At 44.8% G+C, this 26,775-nt stretch overlaps 1 protein-coding gene across 27 annotated transcripts; it reads left to right on the top strand.

The window, feature by feature from the left end:
- The first annotated feature begins 4,768 nt into the window (after positions 1 to 4,768).
- Positions 4,769 to 26,171, top strand: LOC6031765 (myosin heavy chain, muscle). Of its 27 annotated transcripts, none has more exons than XM_038254456.1 (16): positions 4,769 to 4,839; positions 7,130 to 7,428; positions 8,037 to 8,180; positions 8,788 to 9,168; positions 9,234 to 9,396; positions 10,299 to 10,402; positions 11,769 to 12,176; positions 13,698 to 13,868; positions 14,814 to 15,406; positions 17,228 to 17,345; positions 17,982 to 18,245; positions 19,539 to 20,635; positions 21,176 to 21,254; positions 21,849 to 23,024; positions 23,103 to 24,011; positions 24,811 to 26,171. In XM_038254456.1, exons 2-16 carry the CDS (start codon positions 7,222 to 7,224, stop codon positions 24,880 to 24,882), a joined length of 5,886 nt encoding a protein of 1,961 aa, XP_038110384.1. In that variant the 5' UTR covers positions 4,769 to 4,839; positions 7,130 to 7,221; the 3' UTR covers positions 24,883 to 26,171. The 27 variants fall into 27 exon arrangements, 26 of the variants coding, with proteins under 26 accessions (XP_038110384.1, XP_038110382.1, XP_038110379.1 ...); XM_038254454.1 differs by lacking the exon at positions 17,228 to 17,345 and adding an exon at positions 16,198 to 16,315; XM_038254451.1 differs by lacking the exon at positions 13,698 to 13,868 and adding an exon at positions 13,042 to 13,212.
- Positions 26,172 to 26,775: the final 604 nt, after the last annotated feature.

Here is a 26,775-nt window from a genome sequence, read left to right as displayed (position 1 = left end):
TCACGTAAAACAAATTACCAATCGAAATGTGGAATTAAGCGAAGTACAGACGATGGAAATGTGAAACATCGATAATGGAACAAAATGCAAAGTTGAGACCATACAGCAAGTCTGAAACTATTGAAAAGAAGAAGCTCATGTGAGATAAGCAAACGATAACATCATCCGATGTCATTAATTTACAAAAGCCAAAGTTGCAAATTACACGAAAAGACAATTTTGGACAAACGACATGTCCTAAACATTTGGAAAAAGAATTACATCAACCGATGTCAATAATTTGAGATTGTCAAAGATACAAAGCAACCGGAAAAGTCAATTTTGGACTAAAATACTGGATTTATGAACAATTCACAATACTCAGCAAGAGAGAAGTCAATGCACTCTCAAAATTGACCACAGTCAACTCACAGTTGAGTTATGAATTATGATGGAAACGACAATTGCACTAATCGACGAAATTCAACACCTTAACCTCGAAAACTGACCAATTGACCAAGTCACTGTGGAATGAATAGCCTCACGATAAAGACGATTTTTGATGGAAGACGACGACGATAACAACCAGCCGATCAACACAGTTCTACAACAACAACAAATTTTGCTTACAGTGGGAAAAATGCAATTATTTTTTTAGGAGAGATAATGAAAATTAATTTCAAATGCAAGTTTATTTAAATCAGTTTCAACGAAAATATTTTTACAAGAGAAGTTCAAAACAGTAATTCAAGTAATTTAACAGGACAGAAGATCAAAAGAGTAATGAAAATAATTTTACAGTAGAAAAATCAAAAGAGCAATTATAATTATAAAGCAATTTACAAGAAAGCACAAGAAGAACAAATTGTAAACCGCACGATCACTACACCCGACAATATTCTTTCCATAGATGATCATTTCTTTCAGACGATCATCTAGCTGATAAGTGTGGGGGAGATTACCCGAACCATTTTTTTAAATCATTTTTTTTATAGCCAGCCATTAAAGTATCTTTTTATGAATTTTTGCAAAGTAATTTTTACACAATTTAAATTATTGACTTTGGAAATATTATTTCAACCTACAAATAACTTTCGATAGATGTTCTTAATGCTTTTCAAGAATACAAACATCTAGCTGGTAAGTGTGGGGGAATGCAACGACCTCAAATTTAAATCATTAAATTTGTCCATTTTTCGAACCTCACCACAGTTCTGACCATGCGCGCTTACGCAAGCATAAATAATTTTACCCGTCGACTCGCGTTGCGCGACAAATAATTAAGCTTATGTACAGGTGTGGATCATGAGTCATCCTCACCTGAAAAGCCCTTTATTAAATTTCGCCAATTGTTAGGCAATCAAAAAAATGGTTAAGCTTTCAATTATGAATGTGCGATGTTATTACACAGGGGAAATTGAGGGTGTGGCTTAACCAAATTCATTGGCATGTTTGTTCAATGGAGAATTCGACCTTCTCATTATTGACCAACATTTTTGAGAATGTTTTAGGAACATAATTTTGATATTCCAATAACATAATTTAAAGTTTCACGACAATGGTTCGAACCCATGACTTCCGATTTTGAGGTGTACTCACTACACCATACGGAAAGTCATGAAGAATTGCAGAGGTCTGCATAATTTAATTCATGAGGTTCATCGATGCTTCTCATCGAAACGGACCACTTTTAGTAGAACAAAATTTAGTAGAGTTTTCGGGGACTGACTATAAAAACCCCAAAATTCTTGAGGAGGGAAATTAGTTCCAGTTAGTTCCAGTCCAGTTCCAGATCCTGAAGAAGCCCCAGACCAGCCGGACCCGCCAGCAGCCACCAGTAGCAGAGGCCCCAGTCCAGCCGGACTTAGCGGTGGAGGCCGCAGTCCGCCGGGACTTAGCCGCTGTGAAGAGTCCGCCGGGACTTAGCCGCTGTGAAGAGTCCGCCGGGACTTAGCCGCTGTGAAGAGTCCGCCGGGACTTAGCCGCCGTGAAGAGTCCACCCGGGACTTAGGAGTTCGGGTCTGGCATGGCTCGGCGAAGAGGTCTGGAGGACAAGTCTGGCTTCAACGTAGAGAATTGGCTCGACGAAGATCTTAATGCAAAGTGATGTGATCGTGCGCGTAAAAGTTGAAAGTGTTACCGCAAAAATGTAATCTTCAAAAAGTGTAATATACAGATAAGTGAAGTTTATGATCTGTTTTGACTCTACAAGTAAATATCACAAAAATCCTGAAAGCCTAAACCGCTCGGGCCGTTCACTAGTGATAACATTTAGCCAAAACAGCATTATTCGTAGTACATATATCCCTACTTCTCACAATAATGGAGCACCTGATTTCAACTGCTTGTTGTTGATGTTAATTCATTTACTTCTGACAGCTTTAACTGAAAGTTTCACAAACAAATTAAGATGTAATTCAGTTAACCATAACCGTGCAGAGAATTCATTGGTTTCAGCGTTTGAAGTAATTTTTTGGTTGAAAATGTGCATTCTGGAAGGAATTTCAAGTTCATTTACATCTCTAAGAACAAAGTTATCCAATTTACAAGAATCTTTCTGCAAAAAAAAACGAGTAAAAAATTGAAACCACGCTTACTACTACACCACCGACCCAGACGACGACTTCTATCTGTTTCAAATTTGTAGGATGACTGTACAGTACACTGTGCAAAAACACATTAAAATGTAAAAGTTGATCATCAAACTTAACTCCCTGGAAATGAACAATAATAACTAAAATGACTTTACACATATCTTTCAGAGAGAAACAAAAAGTATGAGAGAATGCAGAGAGAAAGAGAGAGTGAGAGAGAAAGGGTTAGACGAGCCTCCCTCTCAGTCATAATGTTTACTGTGTAGCGTTAAATCTCGCTTTTTTTTTCAAAAGTTCCTATGTATACATAGATTGTTTTGAATAAGTACTCTAGAAATATCGATACTCTAATATTTCCAGCCTTCTTCCTACTCTTAAAGTTATATTACATAGCTTATACAAGATTAAATTATTTTTTTTTCGGTAGAGTCAGCTTTTTTAATATTATTTTAAACTATTTCGAATTTAATCAACAACAAAAAATAAAGGGACTTGTTTATATCTCTTTTTTTCAGATGGTTGCTCTTCATATTATACAAAAAAATCCAATTCCAAGCAATACACTTTTAAATACATGTTTTTCAAAAACTCTTTGGTTTTTGCCATTTCATAAAAATCATTCCCTACTTTACAACCTTCTTTTAAGACACTAGTCATATTTCCCCCTATTGTTTTGTTGTAATTATTTAGGTATCATCACCGTGAAAACCTGATAAATATTATATCTACGGAGCAAAATCATTTATCTTTGCTTTGCAAATAATTAAGTAAAAATGTTGTCATGTTGTGCAAGGCACGTAAAAACCATCAAATTTAATATTACCTGAAACCTAACATATATCGTTCAATATTGATACTTTTATATTGTGGACCTTTTGAATAGCTGCCTGAAAAATCTTCAAAATTTCAACCTGCTTCAACTTTTTGTGATCTATTTTTAGCTCTATTTTGTTAACTGATTCCTACTGTTATGCCATGTTTCCCCACCACATTTGTTTTGCTTCAATAAGTTATTTATATCATGCGCTAACATTTTTCGAAATCAATACTTTTTCAGTTTGAAAGGACTTTGTCCACCCGCGGGTCAGCTACGATCGGCGTAATGACTCAATCCGTTTGAGCGAGCATAACAAGAAGACCACTTTGGGAAGCCTTGTTAGAATGACTTTGGCAGAAATGGCCTCGAAAATGTCCCAGCAAGGTTATTGTTCTAATTTTAGTTTAGTTATGGGTTGCGATTTTTGACATTTTTGCAAGAAAATACGATTTAAATTTGAAAATTATTATATTATGAAATTTGTACGTGTATCATTGGCACTAACTTTTTCGTTAACCACCCTACTGTTACGAATCACGCACTTTGCCAAACTCGCCGTGAGTCTTCCGATAACAATCTTTAAAAATAGCCCCGTCTTATTTTAACCAATTTGGTCCTTCGTCGTACCTAACATCCCAAAAATAGCCCGATCCGATCAAAACCAATCGAAACCCGTATTTAAGCGTGCAGCAATGCACCACGGCCACGGTGTCTTCGCCGATCGATCGATGAGGCAACCGATAAGATCGATCGCGAGGATCACTCGAAATGCAGCAGCTGCAGCAGGCAGGAACAATCCCAGATCAGGTGGTTTATGCTAGGTTAGGATCGACACTTGTGTGATTCCACGGGTAAGTACATCGGCGCGACTCTTGCTGCTGGAATGCTGGAACTGCACTTGGGGAGGTTAGGGTGATCGATCGATTCCGGGGTCTCCGTCAAAACAACCGAGCGCGCCTGTAGAACGAAAGCAACTAGCATGGCCGGCCTTTGGAGGGCGTGGGCCCGGCCCGGTCGTCCCGTGGCCAATGGCAAGACCCTCCGGGTGACACTGGTCCCGAAAGGCCACGCTGGCCATAGTCGGCGCCACTGTGGTCACACACACACTCCCAACCAGGTCTCTGGTCCACATATAGGACACGGCCGATCGTGGCCGAACGCACGGATGACGTGACCCGACGACCGTCGGAATCCTGCGCAGACCGTGGAAAATCTCTACGGAACGCATAGTCTGACCGGCGGTCGGCGCACATGCCAAACTTCGGGTCGGACCTATGTACCCCGGGGTGGGATGGCAGATTGGTGTGCGTGCGTGCGCATGCACATAGAACCGTGCGCTGGTGTGCACCCAAATCGGGAGGCGAATCCCAGGCACTCAACAGGCGATCAAATTGCGCCGTATAAAAAGCAAGTTCCACACACTTTGCGGCCAGAACGGCTTTCGAACGCGTAAGTGATAACACAAAACTCTGTCTGCTGACTCCACGGGAGTCGCTTTGCTCCAGTTTCCTGGGAACCGAGAGAAAGAGTACCACCCTGTAGATTTGTGTCCATCTGTGTGTCTATCTGTGTGTAAATCTGTGTGTGACCTCCTTTGTAGGACAAAAAATTAGACCACGACCAAAAAGGATTACATCATCGCCAACGATCAGTGTTTTCTGTGAATCCTGGAACACCTGGACATTTTTGGATTACCTCTGTGTGACACCTGTGCTGAACAGCTCAAAATGGGGCAAAATTATATCTGTTTTATGTGAATTTATGTGTATTTAAGTGTTTGTGTGTAACCAACAACCTGGAGATATGAAATTATGAAGCAGCCTGGAAGCACCTTCCAGGTGCTATGAATGATCTCTTAGTGATTCCATGGACTTTATAGCGGAAGCTATACGTGACAGTGACTGGAAACGATCGTTGATCGTTTCGTCAAACTTCCAGTGAAATGCTTGGGAAATACTGAAAAACACCCCGTTACATAACGCAACAGCGATTGCGACCGAATTCCACCAAACCGACCTCTTGGTTGACAACCTGCCCAGAAATAGCCCCGCAAATTTTCGCCCAATACCTGGATGCGTATGCGCACGTGTCCGGGTGCGCGCACGCGTGTTGCTCCCGTCTCACGCGCCGATGCCCGTATCAGGCCAGATGTCGACGCCGACCACTACGAACTCGACGATTGAGCCTGGGATTACATAAATAGATATCGCTCGCTCGCGCGCACCCTCTGCTCCCCACCCATGGGGGGCTGACCTCCTTCGGGAAAATAGAACCTGGCGAGTTTGGCTGAGGTCCGTGGTGATTCATACCGTGGCGCGTTGATTTGCTATTTTTAAACATACCAAATCTCAAATCTCACGAAACATTTAAGAGCGAGCTTTCATAAAGTTATGTGCCCTGATTTGAGGAAAGTTTGATAGAGATTTTCAAATTCAACTTGAATACTTCAGGATCTGGTTACAAAATTGATAGCAAAATTAATAGAACATTAAAATTCAATGTTGCAAATATGCATCCAGGACAAATACACACAAATATTTTAAGCACAGGTGTCAGAAGCAATACTTCATAATCGTTTGTTTAGAAATATGTAGAATCAAAATTAAAAGATCAAACCTGAAAAAAATTAATAATGGAAATTCAGTACGATTTTAAATCTTAAACATTTTAGAATGATGAATTTATTCTAAAAAGAACAATAACTGGAGACTTACCGTTTATCAACTGATTATGATCAACTGTTCTAAATAATAAAACAAATCAAGCTACAAAACAAAATTATGTTAAGTTCCAGTACAAAAAAGAAATCAATTTTACGTTTCTCAGATTTAGACGCTTTAAGCTTAACGTACGGTTACCGTTGATACAAAAGTTAATAATTCTCAGAGTTACCCAACTTGACGGTTCTAAATTTTTCTCGCAACATATTTTTCCCCGGAAAAAAAACAAACCTGCGAGAAAATTGTGCCTCGCCAAGTGTTTAAAAATATCACTGCGCGCACGCGAAAATTTTGAAAATTTCTTAGATCGTTTTTCCACACTCACCAATTTTCCTTACACACACACTCACACCCTTGTGGCCCCCAGATTTGAACGAGGGGAGAAAAGTTGGAACATTTTGTGCCAAAAATAACTTCCCCACGAACGACCGAGTGTGTGTGGGTTGTGTTGGGTGCGTATCTTCATATCGTTGCATAACTTGGGGTTTTGCAACAATTTCTTCACTTTTCGAGGCGTGGGTGGGACCCGGGAGGAATATCACAGCAAATTACACACGGAGACACAGCAGCAGCAGCACAAATCTACGGCGATCTCGATCTAGCAGTTGAAAATTTATTACACCTCGGTGGAAGCGGTTTTGTCGGATAGATGCTATTTTAGAAATGAGAAGTTTAGACTTTTTAAAACTTGCTCAATTTTGAAACGGCGGTCCGTTCTGTTCTTTTGGAGAAGGCATGATTTTTAAAGTATTCCTATTAATATTTGAATACTTTGAAAATCTTGCCAAACTCCGAGGGAGCAGAACGGATCGCCTTCGACGTACGTTTCGGCAACAAAGACCTGGAACGATTTAAAACAAAATAACATTGTAACAAACTCAAGCAAGGACTTGGGAGACTCCACTGACAAAACCGCAACCGCCAGGATTGCAACAACTCGTTCCCCCGTTTCTGCAGCTGAAGCTGAACTAGCAAATGATTAACCGCCAGTATTCTCTCCTTGAACGGTTTTCTTCCAGGAAGGCAACTGAAGGGCTGAAACAAAATTCTACAAAGCAAAATTAACGTGTCTCTCATTCGCCCCGTCTCGAACTAAGAAAACCGCGTCAACATGCCGAAGCCAGTTGTCCAAGTCGGTGACGACCCCGACCCAAGCGAGTGGCTGTTCATTTCGCTGGAGCAGAAGCGTATCGATCAGAGCAAGCCGTACGATGCCAAGAAGGCGTGCTGGGTGCCCGACGAGAAGGAGGGCTTTGTCCTCGGTGAAATCAAGGCCACCAAGGGTGAGCTGGTCACCGTTGGCATTCCCGGAGGCGAGGTAATGAACTTCGGATCCAAGCTGCAAGCAAGGATGTCTACCAACGCAGTATCGATCGCGATCGTGCAAGCTTTACGAGAGTTTGTTTTCTACGAAGGATTCCACCACCAAACTACAACTTCCAATAAAACGCGACCTTTCCTGAGGACCTGTGCCGCAACCGGACGGAAGTCCCGTCCGGTTATGCGTGCGTCCTGAGCATCAAGGATCGTTCACACAAACATAGCACCAGCTTGAAACACTCACACACACACAGACTTAACATTTTTTCCCACTTTTCACGCCACACCAGGAGAGGACCATGAAAAAGGATCTAATCTCACAAGCGAATCCTCCGAAGTTCGAAAAAGTCGAAGATATGGCCGATCTGACCTATCTGAACGAAGCTGCCGTATTGCACAATTTGCGCCAACGATACTACTGCAAAATGATCTACGTAAGTGGCTGCAAGCGGAACTAACCGGGCTCTCTCTTTTCTTCTATTATTTCCATAAAATATATGCCTGATCTCGAAATCGCAACCAAAACACATTTCTGGATGAATGATGTCTTTGGTGTACATGGGGTACCTCTACCTACTTGTGCATTTTTCTGCACACGGTCGATAGACCAAGGATTTCAAGAAGGATCTGGTCGGCCAGGTCAACCCGCCCAAATACGAGAAATGCGAGGATATGTCTAACTTGACCTATCTTAACGATGCCTCTGTCTTGCATAACCTGCGCGAGCGTTATCGTGCCAAGCTGATCTACGTAAGTATCCGCCGTTAGGACTAACGTGCTAACCCCGCCTTCCATCTGAATTCCTATCTCACACCGGCTAATCCCCCTTATCAACTCATCTATTACCCCCATAACAAATGCCATCAAGCCCCCAACAACAACAACAAAAAAAAACAATCCAAAATCTAACCTCAACCCGACAAGCCCCCACATCATCTGCTTTGGCGAGCGCAAAAACTCCTCGAAAAAGGACCAAGCCTCGGATTCGCAGCAAACACCCGGCCACTAGACTGTGCCGTGGCCACCAGCACCGCCAGGGATCCACCGAATCATCGTTTGTTTCCAAGCACACAAACCCGCACAAACATGCATATAAAAAAACTCATTCAATCTTGGGCACGTGTGGCCACCGTCCGCTGAACAGGGTAGAACAGAATCTACACCAGCACGGTCTGGCGCACGTGGATCCGTCACGGAACGAAAACCAAGTACGAGTGTCTCGTCCGTGACGATCTTCGACGTACCCCGTACATCCACTGTCCATCCAGTTGTTTTGTTTTTTTCACTAGCTAAATAGATATCGAACCCCGCACCGGATGATAACCCGCGCAATGTGTTTCTTTCCAACCACCAACAGACCTACTCTGGCTTGTTCTGCGTTGTCATCAATCCTTACAAGCGTTGGCCGCTGTACACCATGCGTGTCGCCAAGATGTACCGTGGCAAGCGTCGTAATGAGGTCCCGCCCCATCTGTTCGCCGTTTCTGACGGTGCCTACGTCAACATGTTGACCAACCACGAGAACCAGTCTATGTTGATTACCGGTGAGTCTGGTGCCGGAAAGACTGAGAACACCAAGAAGGTCATTGCGTACTTCGCCACCATTGGTGCCTCGAGCAAGAAGAGCGCTGAAGAGGAGAAGAAGATCTCCCTGGAAGATCAGGTCGTCCAGACCAATCCCGTCCTGGAAGCCTACGGTAACGCCAAGACCGTCCGTAACGATAACTCGTCTCGTTTCGTAAGTAACACTTTAGCATCAGTTGAAACCACCGCTAACAAATCCTTCCCCCATCCAACACATAGGGTAAATTCATCCGTATCCACTTTACTGGCTCTGGTAAGCTGGGTGGTGCTGATATTGAAACTTACCTGCTGGAGAAGGCCCGTGTCATCTCCCAGCAGACTCTGGAACGCTCCTACCACATCTTCTACCAGATGATGTCCGGCTCGGTCAAGGGACTGAAAGGTAATATAGACCCACCGGTGCAGACTAGTGACACTTCCTGACGAACGAACTGACTAGCGGACATGAACGGGTCGACTCTTGGACTACAGAACAACCTGTGGACAAAGATCCTCGGATTTACTTCATAGTTATACCGATAGCAATCTGGAAATTGCACCCAACACCTCTGTTTTTTTCACCAAATACACCGCACACGGTGCAACTTTTCCTACCAATCAGGAACGGGGCAGGAAAAGTTCACCGTGACCTGGCCTGGCCAGATTCCCCACCCTTCCTCCCCAAGAATCCTAATCTAACTTATCGTTCATTTTTGTGATACACTCAACAATAGAAAAGTGTTTCCTTAGTAACAACATCTACGACTACATGGTCATTGCCCAGGGCAAGACTACCATTCCCAGTGTCGATGACGGCGAAGAAATGGAATTGACCGACGTAAGATTCGATCTCGGCATCCGCTACATACATGTTTGACGGACTGTTATTTGGTTTTTCTTATTTGTTTTATCGACATCATCTAGACTAGAAAGTGTTCACCAAATAGATAGTCATTCATTGACCCTCAATACCTCTGGTCAATCGGTTCATTAGGGTGGAACACAGTAGTTTGTCACGAAACGGATTGCCCACGATGGATCGCTAGGACTGAGACACATCAAGTGGCATCCATGATTGTACAGTAGAACGTAACCAATTAAAAACTGACATCAGGAATACATTCACACATCCAACATGAATACTCCCTGGCCTTTGTATGACTTGGGACTAGCAAACCGGCCTGTATCACTATACGCACCACCAATTGTTACACAACTAAAAATCCATTTACACTTGCACATGTACACACCACATCTCAACATAATGTCAACATTAATCAAATTTGATGTCATCAACTCCACCAGAGATCTGTTTCCTCTCCAACAACATCCATGACTACCATATCGTATCGCAGGGAAAAACCACTATTCCAAGCGTTGACGACGGAGAAGAAATGCAGATCACCGATGTAAGAATCGGCAGATGCTGGACACAATGTTGCTTACTGTCTACTGTCCGTTCAATACACCTCCATCCCAGTACTAACCCCCGCCTCCCCGCCCCTTGTACGAGATAGCAGCTCGTTTCACTAGAGAAACAGTACATTCTAACCAAGTCTAAAATACATACATTTTGATCCGGTCCGGGCCAGAGCTTACGCTGCTCAGCACCCGCATCAGCGATTATCCTACGATCACCCAGGGCAAGACACGCATCCCGGGCGTCAATGACGCGGAGGAGCTTGAAACGTTGGACGTAAGTCGATGTTTTCCTAGAGGTTGCTCCTCCTAGTACTACAACCTAGCGCACCCCACCAGCACCCTGGTGGCAATCCCTTGTACAGATTACACAATTTTACCGGATTTCCCACCAATATCGAGCTGTATAAAGCTGCGACGCGAAACATTCTCAGGGCCCGAACCCAACACCATTGCAGCGTGTCAAATCCTCGGATTGGACTGTCAAAATGTATGAATTTTGGTAAAATTAAACCCGCTTTTGCACTTCCGGCTGTCACCATGCAGCCAACTCACGTTTATTGTGAGCATGGTTCCGGTCACCGTTTTCCGTATCGTCATGTGTCGTCAGTGTTGTGTGCGAGTGATGTGTGTTTGTTTGATATTGGACTGAACTGCTGTAACCAAACTCACCAGAGCAAAAGCACTTGCAGCACCAAACTCACCAGAGAAAATGAATATTAAAGACCCAAATGAATTACAAGAATATCTACGACGAATCCTTCGGAGCACCAACCTACATTCGAAAGACTCGCGGCGTTAACCAAGAAAATGTTCTCCAACAGAAATGTGCTTCCTGTCCAACGATATCTACGATTACTACAACGTCTCTCAGGGTAAAGTTACTATCCCCAATGTCGATGATGGTGAAGAGTGCCAACTCACCGATGTAAGTTTTCTTTCCCTCGATCTCGTAAGATCATCCACACCTTGTGAGCACCAGTTTTTTTTTACTCCGGAAGCACATCCACATCTTGAAGAACGAAACTGTCTGGAACAGTACTTCGAGACCATTCGATACTTCGTATCTCTGTCTGGAACAGAATCGCACTCCGAAAATCGTTAGAGAAATATTCATCACAACAACAAAAAAAGGATAAAAATGAACCAAAAACTCCTGTAAATAGCTGATAAAATAACGCTTCCTCGCCATTTGAACCTAATCCGGACTTTTTGGGCACATTTCTCCATCCAACTTGAATTTTCGTTCGAGGAGAAATTGGCCAAAAAAGATCATTTTGTTTCTCGTAAACGCAATAAATGTCCTCGGCAAACAACTAATTATGATTCTTTCCAACGTGATCTTAACGCAAACAGGAAGCCTTCAACATCCTGGGCTTCACTCAGGAGGAGAAGGACAACATCTACAGGATTACCGCCGCTGTCATGCACATGGGTGGCATGAAGTTCAAGCAAAAGGGTCGCGAAGAGCAGGCTGAAGCCGACGGCACTGAAGAGGGTGATCGCGTCGCTAAGCTGCTGGGTTGCGTCACTGAGGATCTGTACAAGAACCTGCTGAAGCCCCGCATCAAGGTCGGTACCGAGTTCGTCACCAAGGGTCAGAACAAGGACCAGGTCACCAACGCCGTCGGTGCTCTCTGCAAGGGTATCTTCGATCGTCTGTTCAAGTGGCTGGTCAAGAAGTGTAACGAGACTCTGGACACCAAGCAGAAGCGCGCTCAGTTCATTGGTGTGCTTGATATTGCTGGATTCGAGATCTTCGACGTAAGTATTTGAGACATAAGGACTTGGACGTACAGCTTGGGTCACTGTAGCTATAGAACTACAGCAACGTACCACCTCATGAGAGGTACCGTTGAAGATTTTCAATAGCAAGCGACCCTAGCTCAATATCTGGTGTACATTGTACACTGTACAAGCTGCAGAAATGATCAACCGACTCGACTACCGATAGACACTGAACACACATAAATTGACGGTCTTTGAAACAAGGGTAAAATCGTATCGTACTAATCGCGATGAATCAACGCTAGAACTGCTCACTTATTTTTAAAACCTCTTATCCAAATAGTACAACGGTTTCGAGCAGCTATGTATTAACTTTACCAATGAGAAGCTGCAACAGTTCTTCAACCACCACATGTTCGTTCTGGAACAAGAAGAATACAAGAAAGAGGGTATCAACTGGGCCTTCATCGATTTCGGTATGGACTTGCTGGCCTGTATTGAACTAATCGAAAAGGTTCATATCCGTTTTAGAATTTTCTAGTTCTTCTTGAATGCGCGTGTTCAAATTTTGGGCAGGCCCACTGTGTTAAGTCCTCGTAGTAAACGTAGTATTTGTAGATGTAGTAGTAGTAGTAAGTAGTATCTAGATTCTTTTTTCGGAATTTCAACAGCATGTCGGCCATTGAGGCTCCACAAGCAGGAAGCAGGAACAAAGGTATACGTGTTCGCGTCCGGAATGTCCCCTTCACGTTGTAGTAATGTCTACGTTATCCCCCTGTAGTTAGAAAATATCAATCCTCCAATGACATCTCAAAATCCACACCACACCAGACAGATCCACGGTTTCTGTTTTGCACCGAACCTCGCTAACCTCAACAACCAACCCCCATTTCCTCCTTAGTACAACGGTTTCGAGCAGCTGTGTATTAACTTCACCAACGAGAAGCTGCAGCAGTTCTTCAATCACCACATGTTCGTCCTGGAACAGGAAGAATACAAGAAAGAGGGTATTAACTGGGCCTTCATTGATTTCGGTATGGACTTGCTGGCCTGTATCGATCTGATTGAAAAGGTACATTACGTCTTTAGTGCCAGCACCTTCTGGCAACGACGCTTACCTGCAAAGCTTCCAAATATGCGCCGAGAAGATCGAGATGGACTCGCAAATCTTCGTTACTGTTTATATCTACGCCCAGTATTGAACCTCAACACACTTTGGAAAAACTTTTGACGACCAAAGCAATATTGGACTGTTTTACTTTGACTTGACAATATATGTTCCCATTTTGTTGATCATAGGCAACGCCTGTATCCATCGTTGTGTAGCTGGTTGTAGAGGAATATCTGAAAAGATCCGAGCATATGATATCCTAAACAACCCGAGATACCAGATCGTTGATACATGTAATGCCGTACATCCTTATACATCCATTTCATTGGTGGAAACCAGAAAAAAGCAATACAAAAATTGTTTTTTCGGGACACCGTTTCCACCGACTAGTTCATGTTTGTGTATCACTAACCACCGTATTCCTATCCGCCCTTACGAAACCGCAGTACAACGGCTTCGAGCAGCTTTGTATCAACTTCACCAACGAAAAGCTGCAACAGTTCTTCAACCACCACATGTTCGTTCTGGAGCAAGAAGAATACCAGCGCGAGGGTATTGAGTGGACCTTCATCGATTTCGGCATGGATCTCCAGCAGTGTATTGAACTGATTGAGAAGGTAGAGCGCCCATTTGTTCGGGATTGTTCTCTGCCAGCAATCTTCAGCTCCTGCTCGTTGTGATTTCACTGACTTGTCCTCTAGCGGATATAGCCAACTTGTGTTGAATGTTGTGAACCCCCTTTGAAAATAACCAAACATCAACTTTCGTATCCATTCCTAATACATTGAACGAAATATAACCACAAGACGTTATATTGTAACTCACGATGAACTTTCCATTTCAGCTACTCCAATGACTAATCCACCAAATTTCACTGCATCAAAACTTTTCTTTCGTTTTCGACACCACCTTCTCCCGTCTCTAAACTGTCAATCATCATATTTCCCGTCCGAACCCGGCTTGGTACAGTACAATGGTTTTAATCAGCTGTGTATCAATTTCACCAACGAGCGTCTGCAGCAATTTTTCAATCACTACATGTTCATCCTCGAGCAGGAAGAGTACGAACGCGAGGGCATCCAATGGACGTTCATAGACTTCGGTCTAGATCTGCAACCGACGATCGACCTGATCGAGAAGGTAGTAACGCGTTCAGACGGCGCTCGCTTCGATAAAACCTGCACGTCCGATACACGGACTGACTGCCTCCGTACGAAACGTAGACTAGTGAATGTGATGCTCAAAACCATTTTTGCTGTACCACAAAGGGACACAGGATTTGTTTTTTGATTGTGTTTCTAAGCTCGCTCTCAATGCCACTCTCTAAGGCTGTGCTGTAAAGAATTATGCTTCGCAAAACTAGCAAAGGTAAGATCTGTACCCCGTACAGAGTAACCACGAGAGAAGGAATTGTAATGCTAACCGCATTTCTTTTTGAAGTATTTTTCTCTTTAGCTTCGCATGCTTGAATCTGCGCCCAGACGCTCTATTTTTTGGCATCCGTTCGGGCCGTGAAATCCGTGTTAACCGATGTTTTATTCTGTCTTCCCGCATATCTCTAGCCCATGGGTATCCTGTCCATTCTTGAGGAAGAGTCTATGTTCCCCAAGGCTACCGATCAGACCTTTGCTGAGAAGCTGATGAACAACCACTTGGGCAAGTCTGCTCCGTTCCAGAAGCCCAGGCCACCAAAGCCAGGTTGCCAGGCCGGCCACTTCGCCATCGGTCACTACGCCGGTTGTGTGTCGTACAACATCACCGGATGGCTTGAGAAGAACAAGGATCCCCTGAACGACACTGTCGTCGACCAGTTCAAGAAGGGAAAGAACGCGTTGATCGTTGAGATCTTCGCTGATCACCCCGGACAGTCCGGTGGTGGCGACGCTGGCGGCAAGGGTGGACGTGGTAAGAAGGGTGCTGGTTTCGCCACTGTCTCCTCGTCCTACAAGGAGCAGCTGAACAACCTGATGACCACTCTGAAGTCTACTCAGCCTCACTTCGTCCGTTGTATCATTCCCAACGAGTTGAAGCAGACCGGCCTTATCGATGCTCACTTGGTTATGCACCAGCTGACCTGTAACGGTGTGCTTGAAGGTATCCGTATTTGCCGTAAGGGCTTCCCGAACAGGATGATGTACCCTGACTTCAAGCTGCGGTAAGTATTCACCAACAGTGAACCAACTGACTTATATGACTGAACACACTACAAGCGTTAGGGACTTGAAACAGAAAACTCTTTGAACAACTTATTCCACTGGTGTACTGAACTGACCACTAGAATTTGACTAATGTGACACTCTCCTTCGACTTATAGTTATCTTATCCTGGCCCCTGCTGCCATGATGGCTGAAAAGGAGGGCAAGAATGCCGCTCAGAAGTGTTTCGATGCTATCGGTCTGGATCCTGAGTCTTACCGTATTGGTCACACCAAGGCGAGAATCTACCTATTCTTTTATATATGTGTCCACCATCCCTCGTTCTTGTCCATCCACAAGCGATCAATACTTATCTGGACTTACAGCTGATCAGCTGGTGTGACACCCAACCCTTCCACCCATGTTCAAGTGTCTTGTCTACGTACCATCAACGTCACTCCTTGAATTTCCCATCAACAACTTGTGAATGTCCCCATCAGTTACTGTCAAGTCCGACATAAGTCACAGCACGGAAACCTCCTCCAACAATACATTCACAACCAAATCAATGGCATGCAACGACCCCAGACCCTCAAACACAAACCAAACCAATTCGAAACAGAACAAATCTTTTTCCAGGACCAAGCTCAACTTGCAAGTTGAAGTGGACATTGTAATGCAAACCGTTTCACAATATTTTTTGTTTCTTTCCCTGTACCGTTTTTTGTGAATGTCTCGTCACGTCCCACCTGATCGCAACACCACAAAAAAAAACCACACCAACCCAAAAACTATCAATCGCCAAATTCAGCTACAAAATCCTAAACCCCAAGGCTGCTGAAGCGGAGAAAGACCCCATGAAGGTCGCTCAAGTCATCCTGGAAGCTAGTGGTCTTGACACAGAATCATACCGGCTAGGAAACACCAAGGCATGAGTCCCTACCGATTATTTGATCTTTCCATACAATAAGTATTTGTGATCTTGTGACGTCTGCGCACCCGAAAATGTGTTCCTCTACTTTATATTTCTCTGTTGACCCCTGTTTTTGGATGTTACACTCTGCTTGGTGAACCGAGGCAAAACGTCAATGATCATGACAAACCCCTTGGTTTTCCCCCCGATTACTATACAACACCGCACGTAGTGATACCCTCCCCCACACCCACATACGAGTTTCAACTGAACCACTGAATTCGTATCCAGCAGATTTTTACTTAATTTCCCACACACTAATCTCTCAATTGGTTATTCTATTCTCCTGCAACCCGCATATTCCAAATTGTTGTTACTGCTATGATTCACCCGATCATCTGCTTCAAACCCAAATTCACGATCAACACAGCTACAAAATCCTCTGCATAAAGGAAATTTATGAGATTAAGAGTGAGAAGAAATGCGCCGAGAAGATCATCGACTCGGTAGCTCTGAATGAGGATCTTTACCGACTGGGAAATACCAAGGCATGATCAACCAACCAATATTTAGTTTGAAATCATTAGTGGTAGAACTTCATCGTAGCATAGAAACGATTTAGTTTTTTTTTGTATAGCGTCTGCCAGAGATTCAGCGGATATTGAACAAATTCCGATGTGTTCGCATGGAACCGAACCTCGGAACACAACGGTCGAACAGGAAACTCATCTGTACAGTTCAACGAGCTAACGTTCGAAACGGGGACTCAAGACTTACCCCTGGTACACGTACACGAACATCTAATATCTGTATATAACATCTCAAGATAGGATCTCGCTAGGGAATATCTACACTAGGAAAACATACTAACTCATTGTATCATACCGCAAATATCATAAGTCCTATATACTTTTACTCTCCAACACAGATACAAAATTCTGTGCCCACAATTGATTAAAGAACCCTGTAGCCCAGAAAAGGCATGTCAGATTATAGTTGGACACCTTCAACTACCGGACGAGCAGTTCCGTATGGGCAAGACCAAGGTATAACTGGACGGTCTACCGAAACCCAACTCTGCGTGTACTTGTTGTGATTCTTTCCTCTACTCTTTTCTTTAAAACTAATTTTAAATTTCTTCGAGATTTTTCTGCGTGCAATCTAACATCGATGTTCCACTAGGAAAAATAAAATAAAATTTAGTACACTAATCTCTAGTAAATTTCAGCACTTGCTCTAAATTCTCACTCAAAAATAACATACAAACACCAACCAACCAACCAACCAACCTTCTCAATGTAAATATCTATGTGTCACATCCCACGAATCCATCCCACATTTAGCATAGAAAAAACACATTCCTCGACCATAAATTACCAAAACATGTGCCATCCACCCACTCCTATGAAAACTTCCTGTACCACCTCCGGGCCCATTCCATTCCCAGTACATTCCACATTTATCTGTAAATATATACCCGTATGTGTTTGTCCTATCGCTTCCTCTCGCTCTCATCCTGTTTTTCCATACCTCTTTCATTTTGTGTGTATGTCCTCTTGTAATAAACCATCGTCATGATCTTCGTACTGCAAGTACGACAAACGGGCTAACCAGTATTTTCCCTCTTTTTTCCGCCCCCAATTCGCCCTTTCTATCGTACTTTGCGCTTTCCAAAAAAACAGGTCTTCTTCCGTGCCGGTGTCCTGGGTCAGATGGAGGAGTTCCGTGACGATCGTCTGTCCAAGATCATGACCTGGATGCAGTCCTGGATCCGTGGCTACCTGTCCCGCAGGTCTTTCAAGAAGATGCAGGAGCAGCGCGTCTCCCTGGAGATTGTCCAGCGTAACCTGCGCAAGTACATGAAGCTGCGTACCTGGGCCTGGTGGAAGCTGTGGCAGAAGGTTAAGCCTCTGCTTAACGTTTCCCGCGTTGAGGACCAGATCGCGGTAAGTATCCGACAAATACGACCACTACCAGCCACAGCAGTAGCAGCAGCAGTAGTAAGAGCAGCAAACGACGACGCACGGTTCGGGAAGCTGAAAAGGTCAGCGTTGACGAACGTGGTGACACATCGGACCAAAATTTCATTTCCGTTTGACTATGTCGGCGACTTGAGGCCACCTCCCATATTTCATGGCAATTTTCACCTGGTGCTCAATAATTATTCTCGGCGCACCACGGCTCTTCAAACGCTGTTGGTGTGTGCCACTTTCAATGTACGGATCCGAATGCTAAAAATACATCGGCATCACCTTTGCCACATATTACGAAAACGCTTGGAACAGTCGGCGATGATGAGGAGGAAACTAATGGCCATAAAATTCATCCCACACCTCCGGATCGTTCCGGATACTTGTTCCCTCCTTTAACATTTCCAGCAAATCTGTGTGTGAGCGTGCATGATGGAAAACATACCGCAAAGTATTTATTTTTCCTCCCCCGAGCCGAGATCTCAAGATCGTGTGCGAAGCGAAAACCGCTCGCAGAGTTGGCTATTTTCGGACACTTTCGGATCAAAATTTCTCATCATGATAATTATAACACATGCCACCATCAGCGGAAAATTGTCTCAACCTGTCTGACCTCTTCCCCGTCAGTAGCCAGGCGGAGGTGGGTCGGCTCCACCCTCCGATCGAGGATTCCAGATCTCCATTTGTCGCTTCTTTTTTGCTTTAATGACCACTTGGGAGGGAAATGAATTAAAAATATATTTTTCGCGTAGGCGATGCGACCATTCGGACTGGAAGCCGACGGTGTGCCGAAGTGGTCGGCTAGTCCTCGGGTGCACACCTTTCTGCTGGAAAGTGAATCCACTCAGCACACTCCAGTAACTCGCAGTACAGCGAACGGACCTCTACCTGAGCTTTACGTGGTCCAACGAATTTAAAATATTTTTCCTAATCAGTATTCTAACCGGGCGGTGCAATAAGTCGTTACACTTATAGTCTCCAGCATTTCCAGTAGTAGTTGAGTGTGCCGCTATAGTACTTTAGTGATTCGGTAGCACACTTTAGAAAATATCTTAACAATAACTCATCCTATCGAACACTCGAAGCAAAATGGAGAACAAACCCGAACCCGATGTGGAAGTTACATTCAACTTCAATTTTGATCAAGCAAATAATGCCGAACCAAATGCACCGAAAGTGTCTACGACTGCTGCTGCTAGTGCCTTTGATGAAGAAAACTGTGTAGTCCGTGCATCCGAAACTAAATCCAACACTTCATCTAAATTACAGAAACTGGAAGAGACCGCCAAGAAGGCTCAGGATGACTTGGAGAAGGAAACCAAGCTCCGTCAGGAACTGGAGGCTCTGAACAGCAAGCTGCTGGCTGAGAAGACCGCTCTGTTGGATTCTCTGTCCGGTGAGAAGGGTGCTCTCCAGGATTTCCAGGAGAAGACCGCCAAGCTCCAGGCCCAGAAGGCCGACGTTGAGAACCAGCTGCGCGACACCCAGGAGCGCCTGACTCAGGAGGAAGATGCCCGCAACCAGCTCTTCCAGCAGAAGAAGAAGTTGGAGCAGGAGATCTCTGGCCAGAAGAAGGATGCTGAGGATCTGGAACTGCAGATCCAGAAGATCGAGCAGGACAAGGCCTCCAAGGATCACCAGATCCGCAACTTGAACGATGAGATCGCCCACCAGGACGAGCTGATCAACAAGCTGAACAAGGAGAAGAAGATGTCTGGTGAGGTCAACCAGAAGACCGCTGAGGAGCTCCAGGCTGCCGAAGATAAGGTCAACCACCTGAACAAGGTTAAGGCCAAGCTGGAGCAGACTCTGGATGAGCTGGAGGACTCTCTGGAGCGCGAGAAGAAGCTGCGCGGTGATGTTGAGAAGGCTAAGCGCAAGGTTGAGGGTGACCTGAAGCTGACTCAGGAAGCCGTCGCTGATCTGGAGCGCAACAAGAAGGAGCTTGAGCAGACCATCATGCGCAAGGACAAGGAAATCTCTGCCTTGTCTGCTAAGCTGGAGGACGAACAGTCCCTGGTTGGCAAGCTGCAGAAGCAGATCAAGGAACTGCAGGGCCGCATTGAGGAGCTCGAGGAGGAAGTCGAGGCTGAGCGCCAGGCTCGTGCCAAGGCTGAGAAGCAGCGCGCCGATCTGGCCCGCGAACTCGAGGAACTGGGTGAGCGTCTGGAGGAAGCCGGTGGTGCCACCTCGGCCCAGATTGAGCTGAACAAGAAGCGTGAGGCTGAGCTCGCCAAGCTGCGTCGCGACTTGGAGGAGTCCAACATCCAGCATGAGGGAACTCTGGCTAACCTGCGCAAGAAGCACAACGATGCCGTCGCCGAGATGGCTGAGCAGGTCGACCAGCTGAACAAGCTGAAGACCAAGTAAGTATCGCCGAAAGGCCGAACATCAATTGTGATCTTTTCTTTCACAGGTGCTTCCAGTGGTTGGGTTGCAACTTCGGATGTGGCATCGAGTTCTTCGTTCGTTAAACCATCTATCTTTTCTTCTTTCCCTCTCTACCTCACCCGGGTTCCTCCTTGTACATAACTAGGGCTGAACACGATCGCGCTAACATGTACAATGACCTGAACAACACTCGCACCGCTTGCGATCAGCTTGCCCGCGAGAAGGTAACGTATCCCCTTTCCTCCTCTCTTCTGGGATCTGCTAGCCACCATTGATCTGCCTGGCAGATAGCAGAGTGTTGAGATGACTGAGCATGGTCTACCACCAACCACACTCCAATATTAGAAAACCACACCAACATGCATCCAACCAACCACCAACCAACGAGCCCAACCACCTCCAGATGTAGATGCAGCCGGCAATTGGCCTTTTTGAATCAATTTTATTCTCACCTCACAACTCGAACAAAAATTGAACACTAACACATACCATATTCGTCCTTACTATTTCCTCAGAGCTGAAAAAGAGAGAGGCCAATACTTCGCTGAACTGAACGACTCCCGTCTCAGTTTAGATCATCTGGCTAATGAGAAGGTATTAGAAACATTGCAGCTATCAATTCAATCTGAGTTTTTCAAATGCTACGCTAAATTTTCAATTATTGCCTATAAATAGCAATTTCATTTGTAAAAAAATCAATATTTATGCTGCTTTCTAAAACCAACGTTTAAACCCAAAGATGGCAATTAATTCTCTATCTCTACTGATTTTTTTAGTACCCAACTACTGAAAAATAGCTTGCGAAGAAACTTTGTTCTAAACCGGCTGTAAGATATTTGCAAACTCTAAACTTGCCCTTTATGATATAATTGTTTTAAAAATAGAAAAAAATATATGCACCATTACACATCCCCAGCACCAGTAACACAAACTCACCTGACTCACATCAAACCATACTGCAAAGATTAAATTTCTTTAACCAATCACTCCAGTTATGAACATCATACTGTACATATTACGAGAAACGCAAAAAAAAATCACATGCACAGCCTCAGCTTCTGTAAATGAGTGGCATAGATCTGTCCAGAGCCAACGATGGATTTAGTGCTAATTATCTTTCGTTTTTCTCCCCCACACCTCTTTCGAAAATTATGACGTCATCCGCTTGGGTGATCTAAAAATATACAGGCTTCCCAGGAGAAGATCGCCAAGCAGCTGCAGCACACTCTGAACGAAGTTCAGGGCAAGCTGGACGAAACCAACCGCACTCTGAACGACTTCGACACGTCCAAGAAGAAGCTGTCCATTGAGAACTCTGACCTGCTCCGCCAGTTGGAGGATGCCGAGTCTCAGGTTTCGCAGCTCAGCAAGATCAAGATCTCGCTCACTCAGCAGCTCGAGGATACCAAGCGTCTGGCCGATGAGGAGTCTCGCGAACGCGCTACTCTGCTCGGCAAGTTCCGCAACCTGGAGCACGACCTCGACAGCCTGCGTGAACAGGTTGAGGAGGAGGCTGAGGGCAAGGGAGACATCCAGCGCCAGCTCAGCAAGGCCAACGCCGAAGCCCAGCTGTGGCGTACCAAGTACGAGTCGGAGGGTGTTGCCCGCGCTGAGGAGCTTGAGGAAGCTAAGAGGAAGCTGCAGGCCCGCCTTGCCGAGGCTGAGGAGACCATTGAGTCGCTCAACCAGAAGTGCATTGCTCTGGAGAAGACCAAGCAGCGCCTGTCCACAGAAGTCGAGGATCTGCAGCTCGAGGTCGACCGTGCCACCTCGATCGCCAACTCTGCCGAGAAGAAGCAGAAGGCCTTCGACAAGATCATCGGAGAGTGGAAGCTCAAGGTCGACGATCTGGCTGCCGAGCTGGACGCTTCCCAGAAGGAATGCCGCAACTACTCGACCGAGCTGTTCCGTCTCAAGGGTGCCTACGAAGAGGGCCAGGAGCAGCTTGAGGCTGTCCGCCGTGAGAACAAGAACTTGGCTGATGAGGTCAAGGATCTGCTGGACCAGATCGGTGAGGGTGGCCGCAACATCCATGAGATTGAGAAGTCTCGCAAGCGCCTGGAGGCTGAGAAGGACGAGCTGCAGGCCGCCCTTGAGGAAGCCGAGGCTGCTCTGGAACAGGAGGAGAACAAGGTTCTGCGCGCTCAGCTTGAGCTGTCTCAGGTGCGCCAGGAAATTGACCGCCGCATCCAGGAGAAGGAAGAGGAATTCGAGAACACCCGCAAGAACCACCAGCGTGCCCTGGACTCCATGCAGGCCTCTCTCGAAGCCGAAGCCAAGGGTAAGGCTGAGGCCCTGCGCATGAAGAAGAAGCTGGAGGCTGACATCAACGAGCTTGAGATTGCTCTGGATCATGCCAACAAGGTGAGTTGAATCTGGAGAGCGCAACGATAGCCGATGTACTAATCACAATGTTTCTCATGTTTCCCATTTCCCATGTAGGCTAACGCTGAGGCCCAGAAGAACATCAAGCGCTACCAGCAGCAGATGAAGGATGTCCAGAGCGCCCTGGAGGAAGAACAGCGTGCCCGTGACGATGCCCGCGAACAGCTGGGTATCTCTGAGCGTCGCGCCAACGCCCTGCAGAACGAACTGGAGGAGTCGCGTACTCTGCTGGAGCAGGCCGACCGTGGCCGTCGCCAGGCTGAACAGGAGCTGGGTGATGCTCACGAGCAGCTGAACGACGTTTCTGCCCAGAACGCTTCGATCGCCGCCGCCAAGAGGAAGCTGGAGTCTGAGCTGCAGACCCTGCACTCCGACCTGGATGAGCTGCTGAACGAAGCCAAGAACTCCGAGGAGAAGGCCAAGAAGGCTATGGTTGATGCCGCCCGCCTGGCCGATGAGCTCCGCGCTGAGCAGGACCACGCCCAGTCCCAGGAGAAGATGCGCAAGGCCCTTGAGCAGCAGATCAAGGAACTGCAGGTCCGTTTGGATGACGCCGAGACCAACGCTCTGAAGGGAGGCAAGAAGGCCATTCAGAAGCTGGAGCAGCGCGTCCGCGAGCTGGAAGCCGAGCTGGACAGCGAGCAGAGAAGACACACCGATGCCCAGAAGAACCTCCGCAAGTCCGAGCGTCGCATCAAGGAGTTGACCTTCCAGTCTGAGGAAGACCGCAAGAACCACGAACGCATGCAGGACCTCGTCGACAAGCTGCAGCAGAAGATCAAGACTTACAAGAGGCAGATTGAGGAAGCCGAGGAGATCGCCGCTCTGAATCTGGCCAAGTTCCGCAAGGCCCAGCAGGAGCTGGAGGAGGCTGAGGAGCGTGCCGACATTGCCGAGCAAACTGCCACCAAATTCCGCACCAAGGGAGGACGTGCCGGTTCCGTGCAGCGCGGTGCCAGCCCAGCAGTAAGTATCTTTCAAACTACTAAACTTTGAATTGATCTTTAGAAATGAAATTTTCACTCGCAATGAATGAAATAAATTCTGAGAGCAGTTACCTAGTCAGCCACTTATAACTTCACCAAGATAAATGTATAGTGAATTCAATAAAACTGAGCACTGCCTCTTTCTCCTTTGTTAATTCAGCCTTCGGTCATCAGAGCGTAAGCTGCTAGCAAACAAATGATAGACTATTACACGTTACCCACTCCCAAAATTAAATGAACCAAAGCGATCCGTTTACTGTAGTAAGTGTACCTTAAATGGATAGTTTGAAATTGTTTTTGTGAAAACTTTTGTCTCCCTTTTACCTTTGTGAACTTTTTTTTAATAATCCTTCAGTATTCATTTCCCGGTTTTACCAATCCTTTTAAACCCGATTAAAAGTTTCTTGCAAACTTGACCATTGTTTTCTATCCATTCACGTAGTTGGTGCCATTTTCCAAAGAATCACATAATTTTTATTCCCGTTTGTTGTGTTTTCCGAATAACCTTCATCGGAATCATACATTGAATTTGCACATGCACATACAATATTTCACAGTCACTTTCACTTGCTCTGTTGACGTTTACAACAATATTCTTCCATAAATTCATATGAATCACTATAAAAAGTGATGTTGATAAGTACATTAAACAATTTATCTCATTAATAAAACGCTCTCACTACACATTGTTTGGCAAAAATAAAATGAAATAAAAAGAAGCCTGAAGAAAATGTAATGGTAACACATACTAATTCTCTTTTCTCATTTCTTCTCCACAGCCCCAGAGACAGTCGGCCATGCCATCTCTCGCCGCTCTTGGACTTCCCACATTCGACGACCATGCTTTCTAAATTCTGAAACACCAACAATTAATTTATAGATAAAAACACACCTTTTTATTTATTTAATTAATTTATTTACACATTTTACAATAAAAGCACCCACACGTGCTCTCGCTGACGTCAGATTTTTCGGACCTACCCCCGGGCAGTGGTTCCATGCGACACGGGTTCGCCACTCACACTAGTGCGTCTTCGAACAAATAAAAAACAACATCAACTGTAGCATAAAAACAAAAATTGAGAGAGAGACACAACCAACATCAAACAACAACGATCAACGCTCACACATAGACATTTTCAGCCCTGCTAAGTAGTATTGTTTTTCCGTGCTGTGAGTTGACGGAACTGTGCACGTGTGTGCCACTAATCGACGACGTCGCGTGAGACTGCACGTGCTGCGAAAAAAGAGAGATTTAAAAAAATCGCCTGTTGTAAGAAAGCAAAAGAAGAAAGCAACATCCATCAAAACATAATGATAATGAAGCATTTTTAGTTATCATTTATTAGTTTTTATTTTTTTTTGTATTATTTTATGTTATACTTTCGCCCTGAATCTTTTATAATTTTATTAATAAAAAAATGTATTTATTTTTATTAATTAAAATAACGAAATAAGATACTATTCGAAACTGAAAACGGAAAATGATTTAGTTTTTACTGTGAAATTACGCTTCGCAGACGAACAATCCGAATAAGGTATTGAGCAGATTGCTCTCGGTAAAGTCCTCCCCCGCGGTAGCCGAAACGTCACGCAGGGTCACGACGCGTGGTACGTTTAGTACAAAGCCAACAAAACGACCATCTAGTTAAGGCAAAACGAAACAAACAGCAAAACAATAAAGAGACACGTTCAAATTAAGATCCAACATCAGCCCTGAAATGCAAACAAGTTCGTCTAAACGTTCGACCGTTCCCCCGCCAAAATGTGATCCCGTCCGGCGTGTGGCCCTTGCGCGACGTGACTGCACCGTGGCCGAAGGTGGCCTTTCATCGGGGGTAGCAGCTAACCCCAACACCAAGACCCCAGACAAAACACCAGACGCGCGAACCGTCAGGAAACTTTGAAAACGAATCCATTTTCACGACTTTATACTTCCTACTATCTACTGAGAGAGAACACTAGAAAAAAAAGAAAAACAAAACCTGATTCGAAATTGACTTTTACTACTACACACCACGCTGCAAGGCAGAAAGGAAAGGAATTTTCTTGGAGAGAAAATAAAAGCTATTGTAAATGTATATGTGTGAAAGAAGCTAAAGTCTATAAAATAAAACAAACTTTATTTAAAAAATCAAAAGCAATCTTTCACATCTCTTCGTTAACTATCCGAAATTCCCTCTTCTGAGTAAGCATCTGCTTTTCCAGTTGATCATAATCCTCGTGACAAGAGAGCAAAACTCGTGTTCTTCCAATGTCTCATTAGAATGGGATATTAGTAAGGCTACCAACTCTTGCTGAGCAAAAATCCGTACACTTTACCGATATGACACCATGGTATAACAAAAACTGTCAATGAATGTCGCTGGTTCGAATCCCGCGGCGGGCGCTCTAAAATTCTTTGTGTAAATATGGGTATTCGGCGCCGTCGCTCCGTGCCATACTTTCATACACTTAGGAGCCCAGGGCGGCGAAGTCCTTGTAGATAAAAAGGAAGACACTAGTGGTTGGTACTAGCAATGGTGGCCGACAGCTATAAAGTCAACTTCGTTTTCGTCAATGAATTATTTAGATAAATTAAATTTAATAAATTTGAGAATTAAAAATATAAAACTGTGTCGTTTTTACACCTAACAAATTTCACAAAATGCTATCAGAGTGCTTATGACTTGCACGTTTAAAAGTATTCATAAAATAAACCGTGATTTGAATCAAATCATTATGTTCTTAATTTTTTTTAAACG

The sequence above is a fragment of the Culex quinquefasciatus genome, chromosome 2 (genome assembly GCF_015732765.1).
Source record: "Culex quinquefasciatus strain JHB chromosome 2, VPISU_Cqui_1.0_pri_paternal, whole genome shotgun sequence".
NCBI classification, from domain to species: domain Eukaryota; kingdom Metazoa; phylum Arthropoda; class Insecta; order Diptera; family Culicidae; genus Culex; species Culex quinquefasciatus.
Note: the sequence above shows the minus strand (reverse complement) of the source record. Positions and strands in the feature narration are given on the sequence as shown.

Excerpts from the sequence above, each read along its gene's own strand:
- LOC6031765 (XM_038254456.1), top strand. The coding sequence starts at position 7,222 with ATGCCGAAGCCAGTTGTCCAAGTCGGTGACGACCCCGACCCAAGCGAG. Across the intron at positions 12,177-13,697 it reads CTGGATTCGAGATCTTCGAC|TACAACGGCTTCGAGCAGCT; the intron begins GTAAGTATTTGA and ends ACGAAACCGCAG. Across the intron at positions 23,025-23,102 it reads CTCTGGATCATGCCAACAAG|GCTAACGCTGAGGCCCAGAA; the intron begins GTGAGTTGAATC and ends TTTCCCATGTAG.